This window comes from Cannabis sativa, chromosome 1 (assembly GCF_029168945.1).
Source record: "Cannabis sativa cultivar Pink pepper isolate KNU-18-1 chromosome 1, ASM2916894v1, whole genome shotgun sequence".
Lineage (NCBI taxonomy): Eukaryota > Viridiplantae > Streptophyta > Magnoliopsida > Rosales > Cannabaceae > Cannabis > Cannabis sativa.
This window is the reverse complement of record NC_083601.1, coordinates 74184196-74204641: the sequence shown is the minus strand read 5'-3', so window position 1 is coordinate 74204641 and position 20446 is coordinate 74184196. Positions and strand designations below refer to the sequence as shown.

Sequence of the window (20446 nt, the reverse complement as noted above, 5' to 3'; positions counted from 1 at the left end):
CATGAAAGCTGTGCTATCCACATACCACCAAGTGATCAAGTTCCCAACCAAGTGGGGAGTGAAAGAAATGTGGGGAGCCTAAAACACTGCTCGTGATTGTTATCAAAACTCGCTAAAGAGAAATCGACAACATTATAGCAACTACAACAGTTTAGTCCGACCTTTGCACCAGATGAACCCATTATGGAAGACCTAGATGATGTGTGCATTAGCAAGGAGTTCCCAAACCATAAAGTCCAGATTGGAACAAAGCTTACACCTGAGTTTCGAGCTAGGCTAATCGAATTCCTAATCAAACGCCATCACTGCTTTGCATGGTCCCATGACGACATGACATGTATTGATTCTAACATTATTGTTCACAAGTTGCAGGTTGACCTTGATTACCCGCCGGTCAGGCAAAAAAGACGTAAATTTGCACTCGATTGCAAAAAGGTGATAAATGAAGAGATACAAAAACTAATCGACGTGGGATTAGTTAGAGAGGTTGACTATCCTGACTGGTTAGCAAACGTAGTAGTTGTCACGAAGAAGAATGGAAAATGGAGGGTACGTATCGACTTTACTGATCTCAACAAGGCATGTCCAAAGGATTCATTTCCACTTCCTCACATCGACATAATTGCAGACGCAACAGCTGGACATGAATTGTTGAGTTTCATGGATGCCTTCTTCGGTTATAACCAAATCTTAATGCATCCCAATGATCAAGAAAAGACATCATTCATAACTGAGCGAGGGACTTTTTGCTACAAAGTCATGCCGTTTGGACTAAAAAATGCAGGTGCCACGTACCAAAGGCTGGTCAACCGAATGTTTGCTGATATGCTTAGAAAGACGATGGAAGTTTACATCGACGACATGCTTGTCAAATCTTTAGCAGCAGAGAATCACCTCGATCACCTCAAGCAAGCATTCCAGGTATTAGAAAAATACAATATGAAACTTAATCCTACTAAATGCTCTTTTGGTGTCTCTTCAGGAAAATTCTTAAGTTACCTCCTCACAAAAAGAGGGATCGAAGCAAATCTAGACCAGATAAGATCAATAAAAAATATACAATCTCCAAAGTCAATCAAAGACATTCAACATCTCAACGGAAGGATAGCAGCACTCAGCCATTTCATTTCAAAATCATCCGACTGTTGCCACTTATTCTTTTCAACTCTCAAAAAGACCAAAGACTTTGTGTGGATGGAGGAATGCGAAGAAGCGCTAAGACGGCTCGAGAGCTATCTCACCCGCCTACACTCCTAGCAAAGCCAAAGGATGGAGAAACACTGTACATGTATCTGGAAGTTTCAGAAGCAGCGGTCAGCGCTGCACTAGTTCGAGAAGATGAAGGAAAGCAACAACCAATTTACTATGTTTTGAAGACATTGCTAGATGCTGAAACAAGATACACTCAGCTGGAAAAATTGGCCTTAGCACTTGTCACAGCAGGGCGCAAGCTCAGGCCCTATTTCAAGTGTCATCCTATAGTGGTGCTGACCCAATACCCACTCCGTAGCATTCTACACAAACGAGAACTTTCTGGACGCATGACCAAGTGGGTTGTTGAGCTCAGTGAATACGACATAACATATCAACCGAGGACAGCCATCAAGTCACAGTATTGGCAGATTTTATTGCTGACTTTTCTTGTGTTGGACAGGTACAAGTAGAAAAGGAATTATTATGCTTAAATGAGCAAACAAACTCGACATGGATGCTAGCGGTAGATGGATCAAGCAATAGCAAGGGGAATGGCCTAGGAATCGTCCTTACCTCCCCTTAAGGAGATGTTATCCAACGGGCAATCAAATGTGACTTCAAACTTACCAACAATGAGGCTGAATACGAGGCGTTAATCGATGGGCTAGACCTATCCATTGAGTTGAATGCCAAAACCATTGAAGTCATGTCAGATTCTCAACTTACCGTAAACCAACTCAACGGGTCATACCAGGCCAAAGATTCAAAAATGGCATCCTACCTCCAGATTGTTCAAGACAAGATTTCAAGATTCACAAAATTCACCATTAACCAAGTGTCAAGACTAGAGAACAACCACGCCGACACTCTTACTAATCTCGGCTCATCTATTCAAACCAAAGATGGAGTCACAATTCTTGTGGGGATAATGCAATGGCCAGCGACATGGAAAGCCAATGAAGATGTAAAAAGTCTGACTCAACAAGACAACTGGATGACACCAATAATGCGGTACCTAGAGGATGGAACCCTTCCACATGACAAGAACAAGTCAAGAAAACTAAGAGCTAAAACGACCAGATTTACACTATACAATAGGAAACTCTACAGACGATCATTCTCAGGGCCATTGCTCAGATGTCTCTTACCGGCTGAATCCAATTACATTCTCCAAGAGCTACATCAAGGTGAATGCAGAAATTACTCAGGCCATTAGAGTTTATGCAACAAAGCTCTAACAATAGGCTACTATTGGCCAACCATGCAAGCAGACTCCTATAATTTTGTTCAACAATGCGACAAGTGCCAAAGGTTTGCTCAAATATCTCATCTACCTCCAGAGAAGCTCCACTCTTCACTTACACCTTTGCCATTTATGAGATGGGGGATGGACATTGTAGGCAAGATGCCAACTACTCCAAGACAAAGGGTATTCATGTAATGACCGCTCTAGTATATGGATTAGTAAAGGCAATTAGCACTAATTTTAATTATTTTATTATTATTTGTGAATTAATTTAATTGTGGACCCCAATATTTAGAAATAAATATTAGAGTTATAATTTCTCAATTCCGGAGATTTTATTAAACTCTAGGGGTATTATCTAGCTTATATGTGTAATATGTTATTTTTGTAATTTTTGTTCGGCGACAACGGAAAATGCGATGGATGGCTAGATTGATCACATGGGTAAGTTTAGAACCTTATTTCATAGAGGGAAATATGTTAGAGAAAATAAATTATCGGATTTGAGCGGGGTATGGGATTTGACCATTTTACCCCTAGCTTTTGAAAATACCTAAGTTTGATGTAAAGGGCATTTTAGTCTTTTATGGGGGGGATTAGGTGGCTAATTTTATGGTTGACACCTAGCCATTTTTTTGGCATCAAAGATTTAATTAAATCCTTTTCTAAGTTAGGAAAGTCAAACATAAAGGAAATTAGAAAATTAGCAAAATTTGGTTGAGAAGCTTTTTCTTCTCTCTCTCTCTCTCTCTTCGAAGGCAGCAAGAGCAAGGGGAAGGGCTGAGATTTCTTTGGTTTTTTCAGCAAGGTTTCAATCTATTGCAAGTGAGGTAAAGCCCTAGCCTATTGGTTATTGTTTTTTCAAGCTTTTAAAGTTAGGTTGAAATGGTGATTTTGGGTTATAGGGGCTGTTAGGGTTTAAGGTTTGCTTAGTTCGAATTTTAGGGTTTGTTTAGCTTGATTTTAGTTCATGGTAGCTGGTTTAGAGATTGGTTGTTAGTTTTGAGCAATTTTAAGCTTTGAGTTCAAGCTTTAAGCTTTAATGGCAAGTTGATATTTATTGTTTTGTTCTGTGAATTACTGGCTGGATTATATTGTTTGTACATTGAATAGGAGCTCTGGAAGGTTTCATGGCAATTGGTGAAGAATTGAGCAACAAATGAAAAGCTTGGGGAATACTGGTGCAAACCGGCTAGCCGGTTTGCAGTGCCACAAAAACCGGCTAGCCGGTTTTGGCAGGGTTCCCCGGGCCCTTCATTTTCTCAATTTTTGCCATTTCGGTGCCTCGGTTGGGTGTTTCCCCATTTCCAGAGTTAGAATAACCCCTTTAGAGTATAACAGAACCTAGGGTTTTGGTTTTGGGTTTCCCGGGATTAGGGTTTTAATCATGTGACTTACCCGGTTTCAAAATGTGATTAGGGCATCCATCTAGCACAGAAATTCCGTTCAGGTCGGCCAGCACACTTGAATTCGGAAAACAGGTAAGAACTGTGTATAATGTGTGATGTGATTATCTGGGTGTATGTATATGTATGATATATATGCATGCTGTTTGTATCATTATATGTGTTCGGGTGATATCATAGCGACACAATCATTGTGTCGGTTCAGCAGTACAGGCATCGTACTGGTTAAGAGTGATATTCTCCCTTGAAAGTATGAATTGGTACTATCATAGCGACACAACCATCGTGTCGGTTCAGCAGTACAGCATCGTGCGGTTAAGAGTGATATCATGGCCAATTATACTTTTGGGTGTTGTTGACGCTATCATAGCGGCACGAACATAGTGCCGGTCCTACAGCTCAATTATAAAGCTGGTAGGAGTGATATCATGGTCAATAGCACAAGTAGTTTGAACGTTCATACTCATCTGTTAAGCTCTGTAAATAGGTGTATGGGCGCCTATTTACAGGTCGGAAATTATATGATATGTTATATGCATTTCTTACTGAGTCTGTTGACTCACAGTTTCTGCTTCCATGTGTAGGTAAAGGAAAGGCGAAGGCTGAACAGGAGTGAACCTGAGCTCGGGTGAGATTGTACATGTCAAGCAGCGCGACCTGGAGTGTTCGGTCTCGGGACATCTGGGAGTTGTATTTTGAAAGTCGCTGTGCGACCTGTAAATCTGTATATTTTGGATTGTATGCTTGAAAAGTAAAGTTTGTAAAGTTTTAAAAAATCGGGATCCCGGCACTTGTAAATATTTTATTAAATTACAAAATTTAGTATTTAATGCAAAAGTTTTAATTTGACACGTTTTTCGAGAAACTTCTTTGGTTAGCAAAGATTGCACAATTATTGAAAAAGCACTGTAGCGTGCCTTAGCATTAGGGCGTTACAATTTTGGTATCAGAGCCGCCAGGTTTGTCTACCGAAGCTTGCTATGACATGTACAATCTTCATCAGAGAAAGCTCGGTTCACGGTTCAGTAAGCCTGTACTTGTTTAGTACCTTAAATAAATGTGAATGTGAAAGCATGTTAGGAAGCATATTAGATTTAAATTAAATATATTTTCTTAAAAAGAAAAGAAAGTGTGTTGCCTTTAAGTTATTAAGAGCGGTGTTAATTTTGATCGCTGTCTAACCTGCCTGGCTTATGGATTCGCAGGCTAAGTCCTATTAAATGGACGCCCCGCGAAATATAAGAAGTCAGGGTGGCATGGTTGAGACTGGAGGCGGTCAGAGGAATCCTCAAAATCCTCGTCGCGGCCGTGGCCGTGGCAGAGCTCAGGGTGGTCGCCCTGTAAATCCACCTCAAGCTCCTCCCGATTGGGAGCAAAGGTTTGCGGAGATGCAAGATAGAATCCGCCAACAAGATGAAGAGATCCAAAGATTGAGGCAGCAGGGTCCTCCTGTCGTGCCTCCTCAAGTGGTTCAGGCTGTTGCGGTTCCCGCGGTGCCAGCAGAACAACCTGCTGTTGGCAACCGTATGGAACCGTTGTACGAAAGATTTCGAAAACAGGCACCTCCAGTGTTTCTGGGAGGCCCTGATGTGATGAAGGCCGAGCAGTGGCTTTCGGTAATAGAACGCATCCTCAATTTTATGGGAGTGGTTGGAAATGACCGGGTAACCTGTGCCACTTTCCAGTTTCAGGAAGACGCTCTCGTGTGGTGGGAGTTAATAACCCTCACTCGAGACGTCACGCTGATGACCTGGGAAGAATTCAAGGAGTTGTTTAACTCCAAGTATTACAATGAAGCAGTCCGCAGTGTAAAGCGGAAAGAGTTCACCGAGTTGGTTCAAACTGAGGGAATGTCGGTTACTGAATATACGACAAAGTTTGACCGGTTGGCCAAGTTGGCAGCGGGAATTGTGCCAACTGACTTCAGTAAGAAGGAAAAATACTTGGCGGGTTTGAGTGCAAAAATTAGACATGATTTGGTTATTACTACTACTGAGGCAACCACTTATGCGGAGATGGTTGAAAAGGCTTTGAGAGCCGAGGGTGCGGTGAAATTCCTTCAGGAGCCCCGGGTGACTCCGAGTGGTGGTGGAACCCCCACTATTCCTACTCCTGTTTATGGTAGGGATGGTGGTGACTCCACCACTGAGCAGAAAAGAAAAATTGTTCCAGCTTCTGGTGGCTCGGGGCAAAGCAAGCGGTTTCGTGGGAACCAAGGTAGAGGAGGACGCCAGGGTTACTCTTATCCTGAGTGTCCACGGTGTAAGAAACATCATCCGGGAGAATGTAACCGGAAGACATGCTTCTTGTGTGGCATGGTGGGGCATTTCAAGAAAGATTGCCCCCAGGCAAAGAAAGAGGAGCCGAAAGCTGACATGAAACCGGTTCCTGCTCGTGTGTTTGCCATTACCCAAGCTGATGCTGCAGCCAGTCCTTCTGTTGTGACAGGTCAGCTTCCCGTCAACAACTTATTATTTACAGTATTATTCGACTCGGGAGCTACACGTTCATATGTGGCTACAAGAGTGATTGATCTTTTGGGTAGGCCTTGTGATATTTTAGAAAGAGGGTTTGGAACCCTAATGCCTAGCGGGGAATTGGTTATCTCTAATAGGCGCATTAGGTCTATGCCGATTAGGATCGAAGATAGGGAGTTGAGTACTGATCTCATAGAATTGAAACTAACTGAGTTTGATATTATACTGGGAATGGATTTCTTATCCAAGTATTCGGCCAGTATAGATTGTAGGCGTAAAATGGTGACTTTTCAGCCGGAAGGTGAAGATCCATTTGTTTATGTTGGATCGGTTCAGGGGTCTCGGATCCCGGTTATTTCAGTGTTGAGAGCTAGGGATTTACTATTCAATGGTGGTGTAGGATTTCTAGCGGTGGTATTTGACTCCAGCAGACCTGAAACATTTGGGCCTGAGGTAGTCCGGGTGGTGAAAGATTTTCTTGATGTGTTTCCCGAGGAGTTGCCGGGATTGCCGCCACAGCGAGAGATTGACTTTGTTATTGATTTGGCACCTGGAGTCGAACCTGTTTCTAAAGCTCCATATAGGATGGCTCCAGCGGAACTCAAGGAGCTTAAGCTACAACTTCAGGGGATGCTTGATATTGGGTTTATTCGACCCAGTGTGTCGCCCTGGGGAGCTCCGGTTCTTTTTGTGAAAAAGAAAGATGGTTCCCTCAGAATGTGTATTGATTATCAGGAACTAAACAAGCTGACGATTAAGAACAAGTACCCGTTGCCTAGGATCGATGATCTGTTCGATCAGCTTCAGGGAAAGACAGTGTTTTCGAAGATTGATTTACGGTCGGGTTATCATCAACTCAGAATTCGGGAGGAGGACATACCGAAGACTGCTTTTAGAACCAGATATGGGCACTATGAGTTTCTGGTAATGTCATTCGGATTGACTAATGCTCCTACGGCCTTTATGGATCTTATGAATAGAGTATTCAAGGATTTCCTCGATAACTGCGTTATAGTGTTTATCGAAGACATTCTTGTATACTCTCGGTCAGAAGAGGAGCACGAGCATCATCTTCGAATGGTGTTACAGCGACTTAGGGATCACAAGCTGTACGCCAAGTTCAAAAAGTGTGAATTCTGGTTGTCCGAGGTATCCTTTCTGGGTCATATTGTGGGGAAGAATGGAATTACGGTCGATCCAAACAAGGTGGAATCAGTGAAGAATTGGCCGAGGCCCAAGTCTGTGACAGAAATTCGAAGTTTTCTCGGGTTAGCAGGGTATTATCGACGTTTCGTCGAAGGATTTTCTAAACTTTCTATGCCCCTAACCGAATTGACTAAGAAAAATCAGAGATTTGTGTTGTCAGATAAATGTGAGTCAAGCTTTCAGGAGTTAAAGCAGCGTTTGATAACAGCTCCGGTGTTAGCTTTGCCATCAGATCAAGAGAAATTTGTTGTGTATTGTGATGCATCCAGACAGGGTCTGGGATGTGTTCTGATGCAAGCTGACAGAGTCATAGCCTATGCCTCTCGTCAACTGAAGGATTATGAGCAGCGTTACCCAACCCATGATTTGGAACTCGCTGCTGTGGTTTTTGCGTTAAAGATTTGGCGACATTATCTTTATGGTGAAAAGTGTGAGATTTATACTGATCATAAAAGTCTTAAATACTTTTTCACCCAAAAAGATTTGAATATGAGGCAGAGAAGGTGGCTGGAGTTAGTTAAAGATTACGATTGTGAAATACTGTATCACCCCGGGAAGGCCAATGTTGTGGCCGATGCTCTGAGCAGAAAAGGTCCCGGTCAAGTGTGTACTACGGCTATGATAGCTCCTCAACTAGCCTCGGAAATGGTTAGTGCAGGAATTGAGTTCGTGGTCGGGAAATTACATAATTTAACCCTCCAATCTGATTTGTTGGAGAGAATCAGAAAGGCACAACTGGAAGATCCCGAGCTAGTTAAAGTTCGAGATGAAGTGGTGGCTGGTCGGCCTAGAGGCTTTACAGTCTCGAGCAGTGGAATGTTGCTATATAAAGCTCGAGTTTGTGTTCCTAGTGTGGATGAGCTTAAGAAAGAGATACTTGATGAAGCTCACACCACACCTTATTCATTGCATCCGGGAACCACCAAGATGTATCAGGATTTAAAACCCTACTTCTGGTGGTATGGCATGAAAAGAGATGTGGTGGACTACGTGTCCAAGTGTTTAACCTGCCAGCAGATTAAGGCTGAACATCAGAGGCCGGCAGGGTTATTACAACCTTTAGTCCTTCCAGAATGGAAGTGGGAGGACATCGCAATGGACTTTGTAACTGGTTTGCCTAGAACTACAGGAATGTATGATTCTGTTTGGGTCATCGTGGACAGATTCACAAAGTCAGCTCACTTCTTACCAGTGAAAGTTACATATTCAGTGGATCAATATGCTGAACTGTATGTGAAGGAGATAGTTCGTCTCCATGGAGCCCCTAAATCTATTGTATCAGACAGGGATCCAAAGTTCACATCGAAGTTTTGGGTGAGTCTCCAAAAGGCTATGGGTACCAAGTTAAAGTTTAGTACAGCCTTTCACCCTCAGACTGATGGTCAGTCAGAAAGAACTATCCAGATTTTAGAAGACCTATTGCGAGCCTGTGTCATGGACTTTGAGGGTTCATGGAGTAAGTACTTGCCTTTAATTGAATTCTCCTACAACAACAGCTACCAAAGTACAATAGGGATGGCTCCCTATGAGATGTTATATGGTAGAAAATGTCGTTCTCCTATTCATTGGGACGAGACAGGAGAAAGGAAGTACCTGGGTCCAGAATTAGTACAGAGAACCAATGAAGCTATTGATAAGATCAAGGCTCGGATGCTTGCTTCTCAAAGCAGGCAGAAAAGTTATGCTGATCCGAAGCGCAGAGATGTTACATTTCAGGCAGGGGAACATGTTTTCCTGCGGGTTTCGCCAATGAAGGGTATTAGACGCTTCGGGAAGAAGGGTAAGTTAAGCCCTAGGTTCATTGGGCCATTTCAGATACTTGAGAAGGTCGGGCAGGTAGCGTATCGACTAGCCTTACCACCAGCATTATCGGCTGTTCATGACGTATTTCACATTTCTATGTTAAGGAAATACGTGTCAGACCCGACTCATGTCTTGAGTTATGAAGCCCTTGAACTTCAACCAGACTTATCCTATGAAGAGCAACCTCGTTCGTTGATTTTGGATAGAAAAGAAAAAGTTCTTCGGAACAAGACTATTACCTTTGGTGAAGGTGCTCTGGAGGACTAGGAAGGTGGAAGAAGCCACGGGAATTGAGTCGGATATGAGGACTCAGCATCCAGAGCTATTCAGGTTAGATTTCGGGGACGAAATCCTATTAACGGGGGGATAATTGTAATGACCGCTCTAGTATATGGATTAGTAAAGGCAATTAGCACTAATTTTAATTATTTTATTATTATTTGTGAATTAATTTAATTGTGGACCCCAATATTTAGAAATAAATATTAGAGTTATAATTTCTCAATTCCGGAGATTTTATTAAACTCTAGGGGTATTATCTAGCTTATATGTGTAATATGTTATTTTTGTAATTTTTGTTCGGCGACAACGGAAAATGCGATGGATGGCTAGATTGATCACATGGGTAAGTTTAGAACCTTATTTCATAGAGGGAAATATGTTAGAGAAAATAAATTATCGGATTTGAGCGGGGTATGGGATTTGACCATTTTACCCCTAGCTTTTGAAAATACCTAAGTTTGATGTAAAGGGCATTTTAGTCTTTTATGGGGGGGATTAGGTGGCTAATTTTATGGTTGACACCTAGCCATTTTTTTGGCAGCAAAGATTTAATTAAATCCTTTTCTAAGTTAGGAAAGTCAAAAATAAAGGAAATTAGAAAATTAGCAAAATTTGGTTGAGAAGCTTTTTCTTCTCTCTCTCTCTCTCTTCGAAGGCAGCAAGAGCAAGGGGAAGGGCTGAGATTTCTTTGGTTTTTTCAGCAAGGTTTCAATCTATTGCAAGTGAGGTAAAGCCCTAGCCTATTGGTTATTGTTTTTTCAAGCTTTTAAAGTTAGGTTGAAATGGTGATTTTGGGTTATAGGGGCTGTTAGGGTTTAAGGTTTGCTTAGTTCGAATTTTAGGGTTTGTTTAGCTTGATTTTAGTTCATGGTAGCTGGTTTAGAGATTGGTTGTTAGTTTTGAGCAATTTTAAGCTTTGAGTTCAAGCTTTAAGCTTTAATGGCAAGTTGAAATTTATTGTTTTGTTCTGTGAATTACTGGGTGGATTATATTGTTTGTACATTGAATAGGAGCTCTGGAAGGTTTCATGGCAATTGGTGAAGAATTGAGCAACAAATGAAAAGCTTGGGGAATACTGGTGCAAACCGGCTAGCCGGTTTGCAGTGCCACAAAAACCGGCTAGCCGGTTTTGGCAGGGTTCCCCGGGCCCTTCATTTTCTCAATTTTTGCCATTTCGGTGCCTCGGTTGGGTGTTTCCCCATTTCCAGAGTTAGAATAACCCCTTTAGAGTATAACAGAACCTAGGGTTTTGGTTTTGGGTTTCCCGGGATTAGGGTTTTAATCATGTGACTTACCCGGTTTCAAAATGTGATTAGGGCATCCATCTAGAACAGAAATTCCGTTCAGGTCGGCCAGCACACTTGAATTCGGAAAACAGGTAAGAACTGTGTATAATGTGTGATGTGATTACCTGGGTGTATGTATATGTATGATATATATGCATGCTGTTTGTATCATTATATGTGTTCGGGTGATATCATAGCGACACAATCATTGTGTCGGTTCAGCAGTACAGGCATCGTACTGGTTAAGAGTGATATTCTCCCTTGAAAGTATGAATTGGTACTATCATAGCGACACAACCATCGTGTCGGTTCAGCAGTACAGGCATCGTACTGGTTAAGAGTGATATCATGGCCAATTATACTTTTGGGTGTTGTTGACGCTATCATAGCGGCACGAACATAGTGCCGGTCCTACAGCTCAATTATAAAGCTGGTAGGAGTGATATCATGGTCAATAGCACAAGTAGTTTGAACGTTCATACTCATCTGTTAAGCTCTGTAAATAGGTGTATGGGCGCCTATTTACAGGTCGGAAATTATATGATATGTTATATGCATTTCTTACTGAGTCTGTTGACTCACAGTTTCTGCTTCCATGTGTAGGTAAAGGAAAGGCGAAGGCTGAACAGGAGTGAACCTGAGCTCGGGTGAGATTGTACATGTCAAGCAGCGCGACCTGGAGTGTTCGGTCTCGGGACATCTGGGAGTTGTATTTTGAAAGTCGCTGTGCGACCTGTAAATCTGTATATTTTGGATTGTATGCTTGAAAAGTAAAGTTTGTAAAGTTTTAAAAAATCGGGATCCCGGCACTTGTAAATATTTTATTAAATTACAAAATTTAGTATTTAATGCAAAAGTTTTAATTTGACACGTTTTTCGAGAAACTTCTTTGGTTAGCAAAGATTGCACAATTATTGAAAAAGTACTGTAGCGTGCCTTAGCATTAGGGCGTTACAATTCATACTTGCCTTAACTGACTACTTCACCAAATTGGTAGAAGTTGAAGCCTTTGCACAAGTTAGAGATCGAGAGGTAAAGAACTTTATCTGGAAAAGCATGATATGCAGGTTTGGAATTCCAAAGGAGATAGTTACGGACAACGGTTCACAATTCATAAGCAAGGACTTCCAAAACTTTTGTGTAGAATGGGGGATACAATTATCATTCTCAACTCCACGATACCCTCAAGCAAACGGACAAGCAGAATCAACCAACAAGATAATAGTCAACACGCTCAAGAAACGACAAGAGAAAGCCAAAGGGAGATGGGCAGATGAGTTACTAGGGATACTGTGGTCTTACTGGACAATAGCAAAGACCTCGATTGGAGAGACCCCATTTGCATTGACATATAGAACTGAAGCGGTCATCCCGGGGGAAATTGAAATACCAACCATTAGATATGAACACTCGACGGATGATCTAAATCAATAGAGCATGAATAGAAAACTTGATTCGTTAGATGAAAAGAGAGAACAATCGCTCATCAGAATAGCAGCATACCAGCCAAAGGTGGCCCAACATTTCAATAAGAACATTAGGGTCCGACAATTCAAGGAAGGAGAATGGATACTACGACGAGTGTTCCAAAAGACGAAGGAAGAAGGAGCAGGCAACTTAGGACCCAATTGCGAGGGGCCTTACCAGATTACAAAGATAGTTGGCAAAGGGGCATACAAACTCCGAGCAACAGATGGAAGAAACATAGGAAATAGCTGGAACGTTGTACACCTTAAGAAATACCATTTCTAATCACATGTGTGGCAAAACAATGCCCCCCCTTGTACACTCTCATTTTACGTAGTGGATTTTTGCATGCTTTGCCCGTGGTTTTTTCCCGAAAGGGTTTCCACGTAAATACCTGTGTTAATTATTTTAAGTGTCTGTTATATTTTAAAGCTCAAAACGTAAAGTAAAAGCAATATCAAACGAGGCACACTCAACCCAACTATTTACTTATGAAATAAGTGATAGGAGCTACGCTCGACCCAAATATTCACTTATAAAATAAGTGATAGGAGCTACGCTCGACCCAAATATTCACTTATAAAGTAAGTGATATGAGACACACTCAACCCAACTATTCACTTATAAAATAAGTGATAAGAGCTACGCTCAACCCAACTATTCACTTATAAAGTAAGTGATATGAGCTACGCTCAACCCAACTATTCACTTACAAAAGTAAGTAATAGGAGCTACGCTCAACCCAACTATTCACTTATAAAATAAGTGATAGGAGCTACGCTCAACCCAAATATTTACTTATAAAGTAAGTTATATGAGCCACGTTCAACCCAACTATTTACTTATAAAATAAGTGATAGGAGCTACGCTAGTAAAAACACAATTAGTAACACGTTTTTTTTAACTATAGAAAATTAAAAGACAACACTTTTAAAAGTGTTGCCTCCTAATGTGTTACTAAAAGTGTTAATATAAGACAACACTTATAAAAGTGTTACCATATATTGCTAATTAAAAAAAATACACAACAACATTTTTATTAAAGTGTTGCGAATTTAATTTCATTAATCAACCTTTAATATAACAATATTAATTAATTTTTTTGAAAAAAATATTAATTATATATTTTCTATAATTACAAATTTTTTCAAATAATTATTTATTATTTAAATATATCCATATCCATAATTATTTATTTTATAAATTATAAAAAATAAAATTTCATTCAATAAAATTCATGTTTAATTACAATAAAAAATTTCAGTACATAAAATTCATACATATAAATGTTCTTTTTATAAATATTGCATTAAATACATTGCTATATAATTGGTACAAACGCAAAAATATATGTTCCAAAAAGTTTAATTCTTCTTGAAAGTTAGAAGTTGTTCATCTTTATTTTTTGACAAATATACATATATGCACTTATCCATTTCATGAACACTGCAAAAAAGAAAAAAAAATAGCATTATTATATATTTAAGAGCAGTAGAAAGTGAGTAAAAAATTATATATAACATAAAATGTATGAGTCTGTTGGTTTACCTTAATCATTATCATTCTATATAAATATAATAATGGATGAGAGCTTATAAGTGAGAAATGAGCTAATGTTAGAGCTCGATCCATTCACTTTAAGAACATAGGACAAGAAGTATATCTGCAAGAGAGAAAAAACAAAAATAAAAATATGAGTTAATGGAATAACCCAAATGATATTTATCATATTACCCAACCCAATAATATTTTCACAGAATTAAAAATAATTATATATAAATATATATTATAATAATTGTTCAAACATATCCTTTAGAACCTAAAAGGTAGGAATTTGAATTAACAATCGACTGCTAGAATGATTTCCTACCTATATAATATAGGATAATTTTACAATGTACCCCCTTAAAAGAGATGTACTGATGTACCCTCTACTTATTTCGGCATCTAGAAAAAAATTTAGTCTATTTTTTTTTTCATATTCATGTACGTTATAGCTATTTAAGATATCCTACAAAATTTTGAGAAATTCGGAATAATTTACAATATAGAAAACAATGTTCAAACAGTCTATTTTACACGCGTATAAAATAAAATAGTCACGCGTGCAACACACTACTTGAACGTAATTTTCAGCGTGTTAAACTTTTTCAAATTTCTTAAAATTTTGTAGGATGTCTTAAATAAGTATAATTTACATGACCATGAGAAAAAATTTGACTAAAAAATTATTTCGCATACTAAACCAGATAGAGATGTATCGGTGTATTCTTTTTAAAGGGGGTGCATTATAGAATTTCCCTATAATATATGTATATATAATAAATATATAGTATAAGCATCATAGATTTTTTTGAGAGATTATGATAGTTTGATATCTCTTTGGTGGTTTTACGAGAATGGCAGTTTTTATTTTTTTTCCTCATTAATAGAAGCTATATGAATAGAAGATATATGAATAGAAGTTACAGAGTAGTTACAATCCACTAAATATTAATTTGATTCTAATTTGAATTACTTTTTTATTTTTTTTATTAATTGTAATTATATCTAGCAACACTTATTTAAAAGGTGTTTTTTTTTTATTTACATATAGGTATTAACAACACTTATTTAGAAGTGATGCTATTGCTTATTTTTTATTTACTTAAAAAAAATAAATTTAAAAATCTGAGAGTTATTAGCAACAATTATTTATCAAGTGTGTCAAAATATAAAAATAAATAAATTAACAACATTTTTTAATTGAGTGTTGTTGAATAAGTGTTGGTAATTGCAATTTTTGTAGTAGTGGCGCTCAACCCAAAATATTCGCTTATAAAGTAAGTGATATTTGTTACGCTCAACCCAACTATTCACTTACAAAGTAAGTAATAGGAGCTACGCTCAACCCAACTATTCACTTACAAAGTAAGTAATAGGAGCTACGCTCAACCCAATAAAGTAAGTAATAGGAGCTACGCTCAACCCAACAAAGTAAGTAATAGGAGCTACGCTCAACCCAACTATTCACTTACAAAGTAAGTAATAAGAGCTACGCTCAATCCAACAAAGCAGGGCCGTCTCAAGGTATTGAGAGGCCTAGGGCGAAATTTAAAATGAGGCATTTCTTTCATAAAAATTTAAAATAAATATTATTTAAATTTTGACACAATATCAATTTTCACTTTTTTTTATCACCATATAACAAAAATTTTCTCACCACGTAAACTAACTCTATAAAGTAATGTTTAATTACTAAGAGCATGCATATCTATTAAAGTGTTATATATTTTAGTACTCTTGTTAAAAAAAATCAATAGTGTATAAAAAATTATGTCTAATTTTTTTTAAAATATATACATAACTCTAAAAATTTAAGAAGATACATAATAATTAATAAATATATTTTGATTTATAATTAACAGTATTATTTTTGATGAAAAAATGGTTAATATTAAACATGCAAAATACACTTTAATATAAATTTTTGACTAATATTTTATTAATTTTTTATTATCATATATTTTTTTTATTTTAATTATTTGTACCTTGAAATACTGTATATATAGGCCACTAAGAAAATTAAATAAGTGTATGTACTATTCTTGACGAAAAAATAGTTAGTATTAAACATGAAAGATAAACTTTAATATAAATTTTCAATTAATATTTTATTATCATATTATTTTTTTTTTCATTTTAATAGTTTGTACCTTGAAATACTATAAGGCCACTAAGAAAATTAAATATATGTAAAACTATTTAAATTGTAAAATAACCACAAATGAAGGATTTTCAAGTAATATTTCACTAATTTTTTACATTAAATATGTGTAAAACCATTTAAATTGTAAAATAACCACAAAATAAGGGAGTGAAGGATCGAACCAACCACCACAACATTGATATTCTCAACCGCTTACCATCTGTGCTATAATACTATTATGCATTTTATTCAATCAAATATTTATATATTATATATTTTAATTTACGTATATTAATTTTAATTTTTTGGGGCCTCAAAAATTGTAGGGCCTGGGGCCTATGCCCCGGCTGCCCCACTCTCTGGCCGGCCCTGCAACAAAGTAAGTAATAAGAGCTATGCTCAACCCAACTATTCACTTACAAAATAAGTAATAGGAGCTACGCTTAACCCAAAAAAGTAAATAATAGGAGCTACACTCAACTCAACTATTCACTTACAAAGTAATTAATAGGAGCTACGCTCAACCCAACTATTCACTTATGAAATAAGTGATATGAGCTACGCTCAATGAAACTATTCACTTACAAAGTAAGTAATAGGAGTTACGCTCAACCCAACTATTCACTTACAAAATAAGTAATAGGAGCTACGCTAAACCCAACAAAGTAAGTAATAGGAGCTACGCTCAACCCAACTATTCACTTATAAAGTAAGTAATAAGAGCTACGCTCAATTCAACAAAGCAGGGCCGTCTCAAGGTATTGAGAGGCCTAGGGCGAAATTTAGAATGAGGCCTTTATTTCATAAAAATTTAAAATAAATATTATTTAAATTTTGACACAATATCAATTTTAACTTTTTCCTATCACCATATAACCAAAATTTTTCTCACCACGTAAACTAACTCTATAAAGTAATATTTAATTACGAAGAGCATGCATATCTATTAAAGTGTTATGTATTTTAGTACTCTTGTTAAAAAAAATCAAGTGTATAAAAAATTATGTCTATTTTTTTTTTAAAATATATACATAACTGTAAAAATTTAAGAAGATACATAATAATTAATAAATATATTTTGATTTATAATTAACAGTATTATTTTTGATGAAAAAATGGTTAATATTAAACATGCAAAATACACTTTAATATAAATTTTTGACTAATATTTTATTAATTTTTTATTATCATATATTTTTTTTTTATTTTATAAATTTTTACCTTGAAATACTGTATATCTAGGCCACTAAGAAAATTAAATAAGTGTATGTACTATTCTTGACGAAAAAATAGTTAGTATTAAACTTGAAAGATAAACTTTAATATAAATTTTTAATTAATATTTTATTATCATATATATATATTTTTTTTCATTTTAATAGTTTGTACCTTGAAATACTATAAGGCCACTAAGAAAATTAAATATGTGTAAAACTATTTAAATTGTAAAATAACCACAAATGAAGGATTTTCAAGTAATATTTCACTAATTTTTTACATTAAATATGTGTAAAACTATTTAAATTGTAAAATAACCACAAAATGAGGGAGTGAAGGATCTAACCAACCACCACAACATTGATATTCTCAACCGCTTACCATTTGTGCTATAACACTATTATGCATTTTATTCAATCAAATATTTATATATTATATATTTTAATTTACGTATATTAATTTTAATTTTTCCGGGTCTCAAAAATTAGGGCCTGGGGCCTATGCCCCGGCTACCCCACTCTCTGGCCGGCCCTGCAACAAAGTAAGTAATAAGAGCTATGCTCAACCCAACTATTCACTTACAAAATAAGTAATAGGAGCTACGCTCAACCCAAAAAAGTAAATAATAGGAGCTACACTCAACTCAACTATTCACTTACAAAGTAATTAATAGGAGCTACGCTCAACCCAACTATTCACTTATGAAATAAGTGATATGAGCTACGCTCAATCAAACTATTCACTTACAAAGTAAGTAATAGGAGTTACGCTCAACCCAACTATTCACTTACAAAATAAGTAATAGGAGCTACGCTAAACCCAACAAAGTAAGTAATAGGAGCTACGCTCAACCCAACTATTCACTTACAAAGTAAGTAATAGGAGCTACGCTCAACCCAACTATTCACTTATGAAATAAGTGATATGAGCTACGCTCAATCCAACGATTCACTTACAAAGTAAGTAATAGGATTACGTTCAATCGTAACTAAATATAAAATTAACTCAACAATGTTACAGTCAGCCAAACTCGATGTACTCAGTCAAGTCGTTCCAAAGTCTAAGTTTTAGTGACACTCACTAAGACTTGGACTAGGGGATATAGTACATGGATCAATGCTAAATTTACATCAACGGAATAACATAAAACATCAACAAAATGCAAAATGAAGAATATTAATACCAAATTAAGATAATAAGTCATACCACCGCAAAGGCAACGTTCATACATCAAAGCGTCATAAAATTCAAAAGGGAAATTGCTAAGAGGATGTCCGCACATCAAAAGGATCGTTAAGCATACATACTCAATACCACTATGGCGATGTTCATGCTTTAAACAAAAAAGACTTAAGAGTTTAAATCAATTGTCACTTGTAAACAAAAGGGATAAACTTAAAAAGACCCACTATGGAGCAATGGTACCATATTTAGCAATGGAGAACATCACATCGTCAATGCCACACCCGCCAGAATTAGAAGTATGAGCATCGACACCCATACCAGGGACAGAGGTATGAGCATCGACGCTCACACCAGACATAGAGATATGAGCGTCAACATCCATCTCATTCTCTTGCTCAAGAGCTAAATATTCTTCATGAAGTGCAATAGCACCATCGACATCCCATCCACGATGGAGCCCTTTCTTATACTGTATCATCAACTCCCCCTTGTCTTGATGGCAGTCTTGAGCGAAATATCATCAACCTCCTGGTACAATGCGACATAATTAGCGTCCTACTCCTTGAGTCTGGCATGCACACGCTCCAACTCAGTGTTCAACGAGGAATAATCCAGTTTGAGCTTGTCATATGATGATTTGGTAGTCTCTCCTTCCAGTTTCAAGTTCTCCACTTCCTTGCTAAGTCTAGACTGCTCCTTGTTCAAAGCATGTTCTTATGATGAAGAGAAATTGTTGTAGAGGACTGCTTGAATAGCCTACAAAAGAAAAGTCGAATTATCATGAGTAACACGCAAAAATAACTACATATGTGTAAATACAAATTCTTTCCAAACTTACTTGGTAAATCGTAGAAACACCATAATTCACTCGCCCCGCAACTCTGATGCCCCTCAAACGCTCTTCATCTCTCGAATGGAGAAGAGCCTTAACATGACCTTTGATAGAAGCAGGGTCAGAGTAAGCTGAAATATTAGAAGAGATGGACAGGTTGATCATACTCTCCTCAATAGACAACACGTTGTCACCCCTCAGTGGAGAAGCCGCAACCACACCATCAGTTAGCAACAGAGAGCCACCAGCTTCATGTTCCTTAGCAGGAACTCGAGATTTTGCAACATGACTTGTGGTCTTCTTAGACCTCTTTCCAAGTAAATTAGTCTTACCCCTAGCAACAGCATCATCTGCTCCACAAACCTCGAAAGTCATCCTCTTATAGTAACGGTCTACAAGAAAACGTTATTCTTCCGTTAAATGACGAATCAAAGAGAATAGACCACTAACCTTCTCTAAAGCTCGGGTCAACAAAAGGATGGGGCGCGCTTGACAACGTTGAGTGAAAAAATACTACCTTTTTGACGTTGCGCAGCTCTCCATAACTTTCCAACACAAGATTTATTCAAAATAAGAAGCTTTTTATGGGCACTATGATCGGAAGGAATAGAGAGCAAGTCGTTAACTTGAGCTTCAGACCAACACCCCCTGCGAGGACATCGAGCAAGCCCCTTACCTACAATGACAAAGAGAAATAGTTAGTATTCATAGACAAATCAAGTATCAAATAAAAAACAACAAAGAAATCAACACTCCTCACTCACTTAAGGTTCTCCATGAAGTAGGAACCACATAATCACTCATTCCAAACAGGTCACCTTTGACAAAACAATATTTCTTCCTCCAACCCCTCTTGTTGCTAGCAACCAACTCTGTTACCCAAGCTTTTTTGTTTGCTCTAAGAATGAATCGATATCGACCTTTATCTGTATCGTGTTGTTTAAGATAATAACTTGACTTGAAATCTACAAAGTCAACCCTCTTCCCCTTCACTCTAACTATGACTTCTATACCCAACAATAACCTCCAAGCATTTGGCATGAGTTGGCTAGGAGCTACCCCATAATAGTCCAACACTTCTTGTACAAATAGAGGGAAAGGGAATCAAAAGTCAATCTTAAAAGGAAATTCATACATACAAACCCAATCGCCGCTA

At 37.5% G+C, this 20446-nt stretch overlaps 2 protein-coding genes across 2 annotated transcripts; both read right to left on the bottom strand.

Moving 5' to 3' along the window:
• Positions 1-18440: 18440 nt before the first annotated feature.
• On the bottom strand, positions 18441-19725 carry LOC133029861 (uncharacterized). Its single transcript, XM_061101908.1, has 2 exons — positions 19297-19725; positions 18441-19214 (listed from the first exon to the last, which is right to left on the bottom strand). The coding sequence occupies exons 1-2, from the start codon at positions 19663-19665 to the stop codon at positions 19173-19175; spliced, it is 411 nt and encodes a 136-aa protein (XP_060957891.1). The 5' UTR covers positions 19666-19725; the 3' UTR covers positions 18441-19172.
• A 32-nt stretch (positions 19726-19757) lies between these two features.
• On the bottom strand, positions 19758-20371 carry LOC133035807 (uncharacterized). Its single transcript, XM_061112119.1, has 2 exons — positions 20055-20371; positions 19758-19966 (listed from the first exon to the last, which is right to left on the bottom strand). The coding sequence occupies exons 1-2, from the start codon at positions 20329-20331 to the stop codon at positions 19758-19760; spliced, it is 486 nt and encodes a 161-aa protein (XP_060968102.1). The 5' UTR covers positions 20332-20371.
• Positions 20372-20446: the final 75 nt, after the last annotated feature.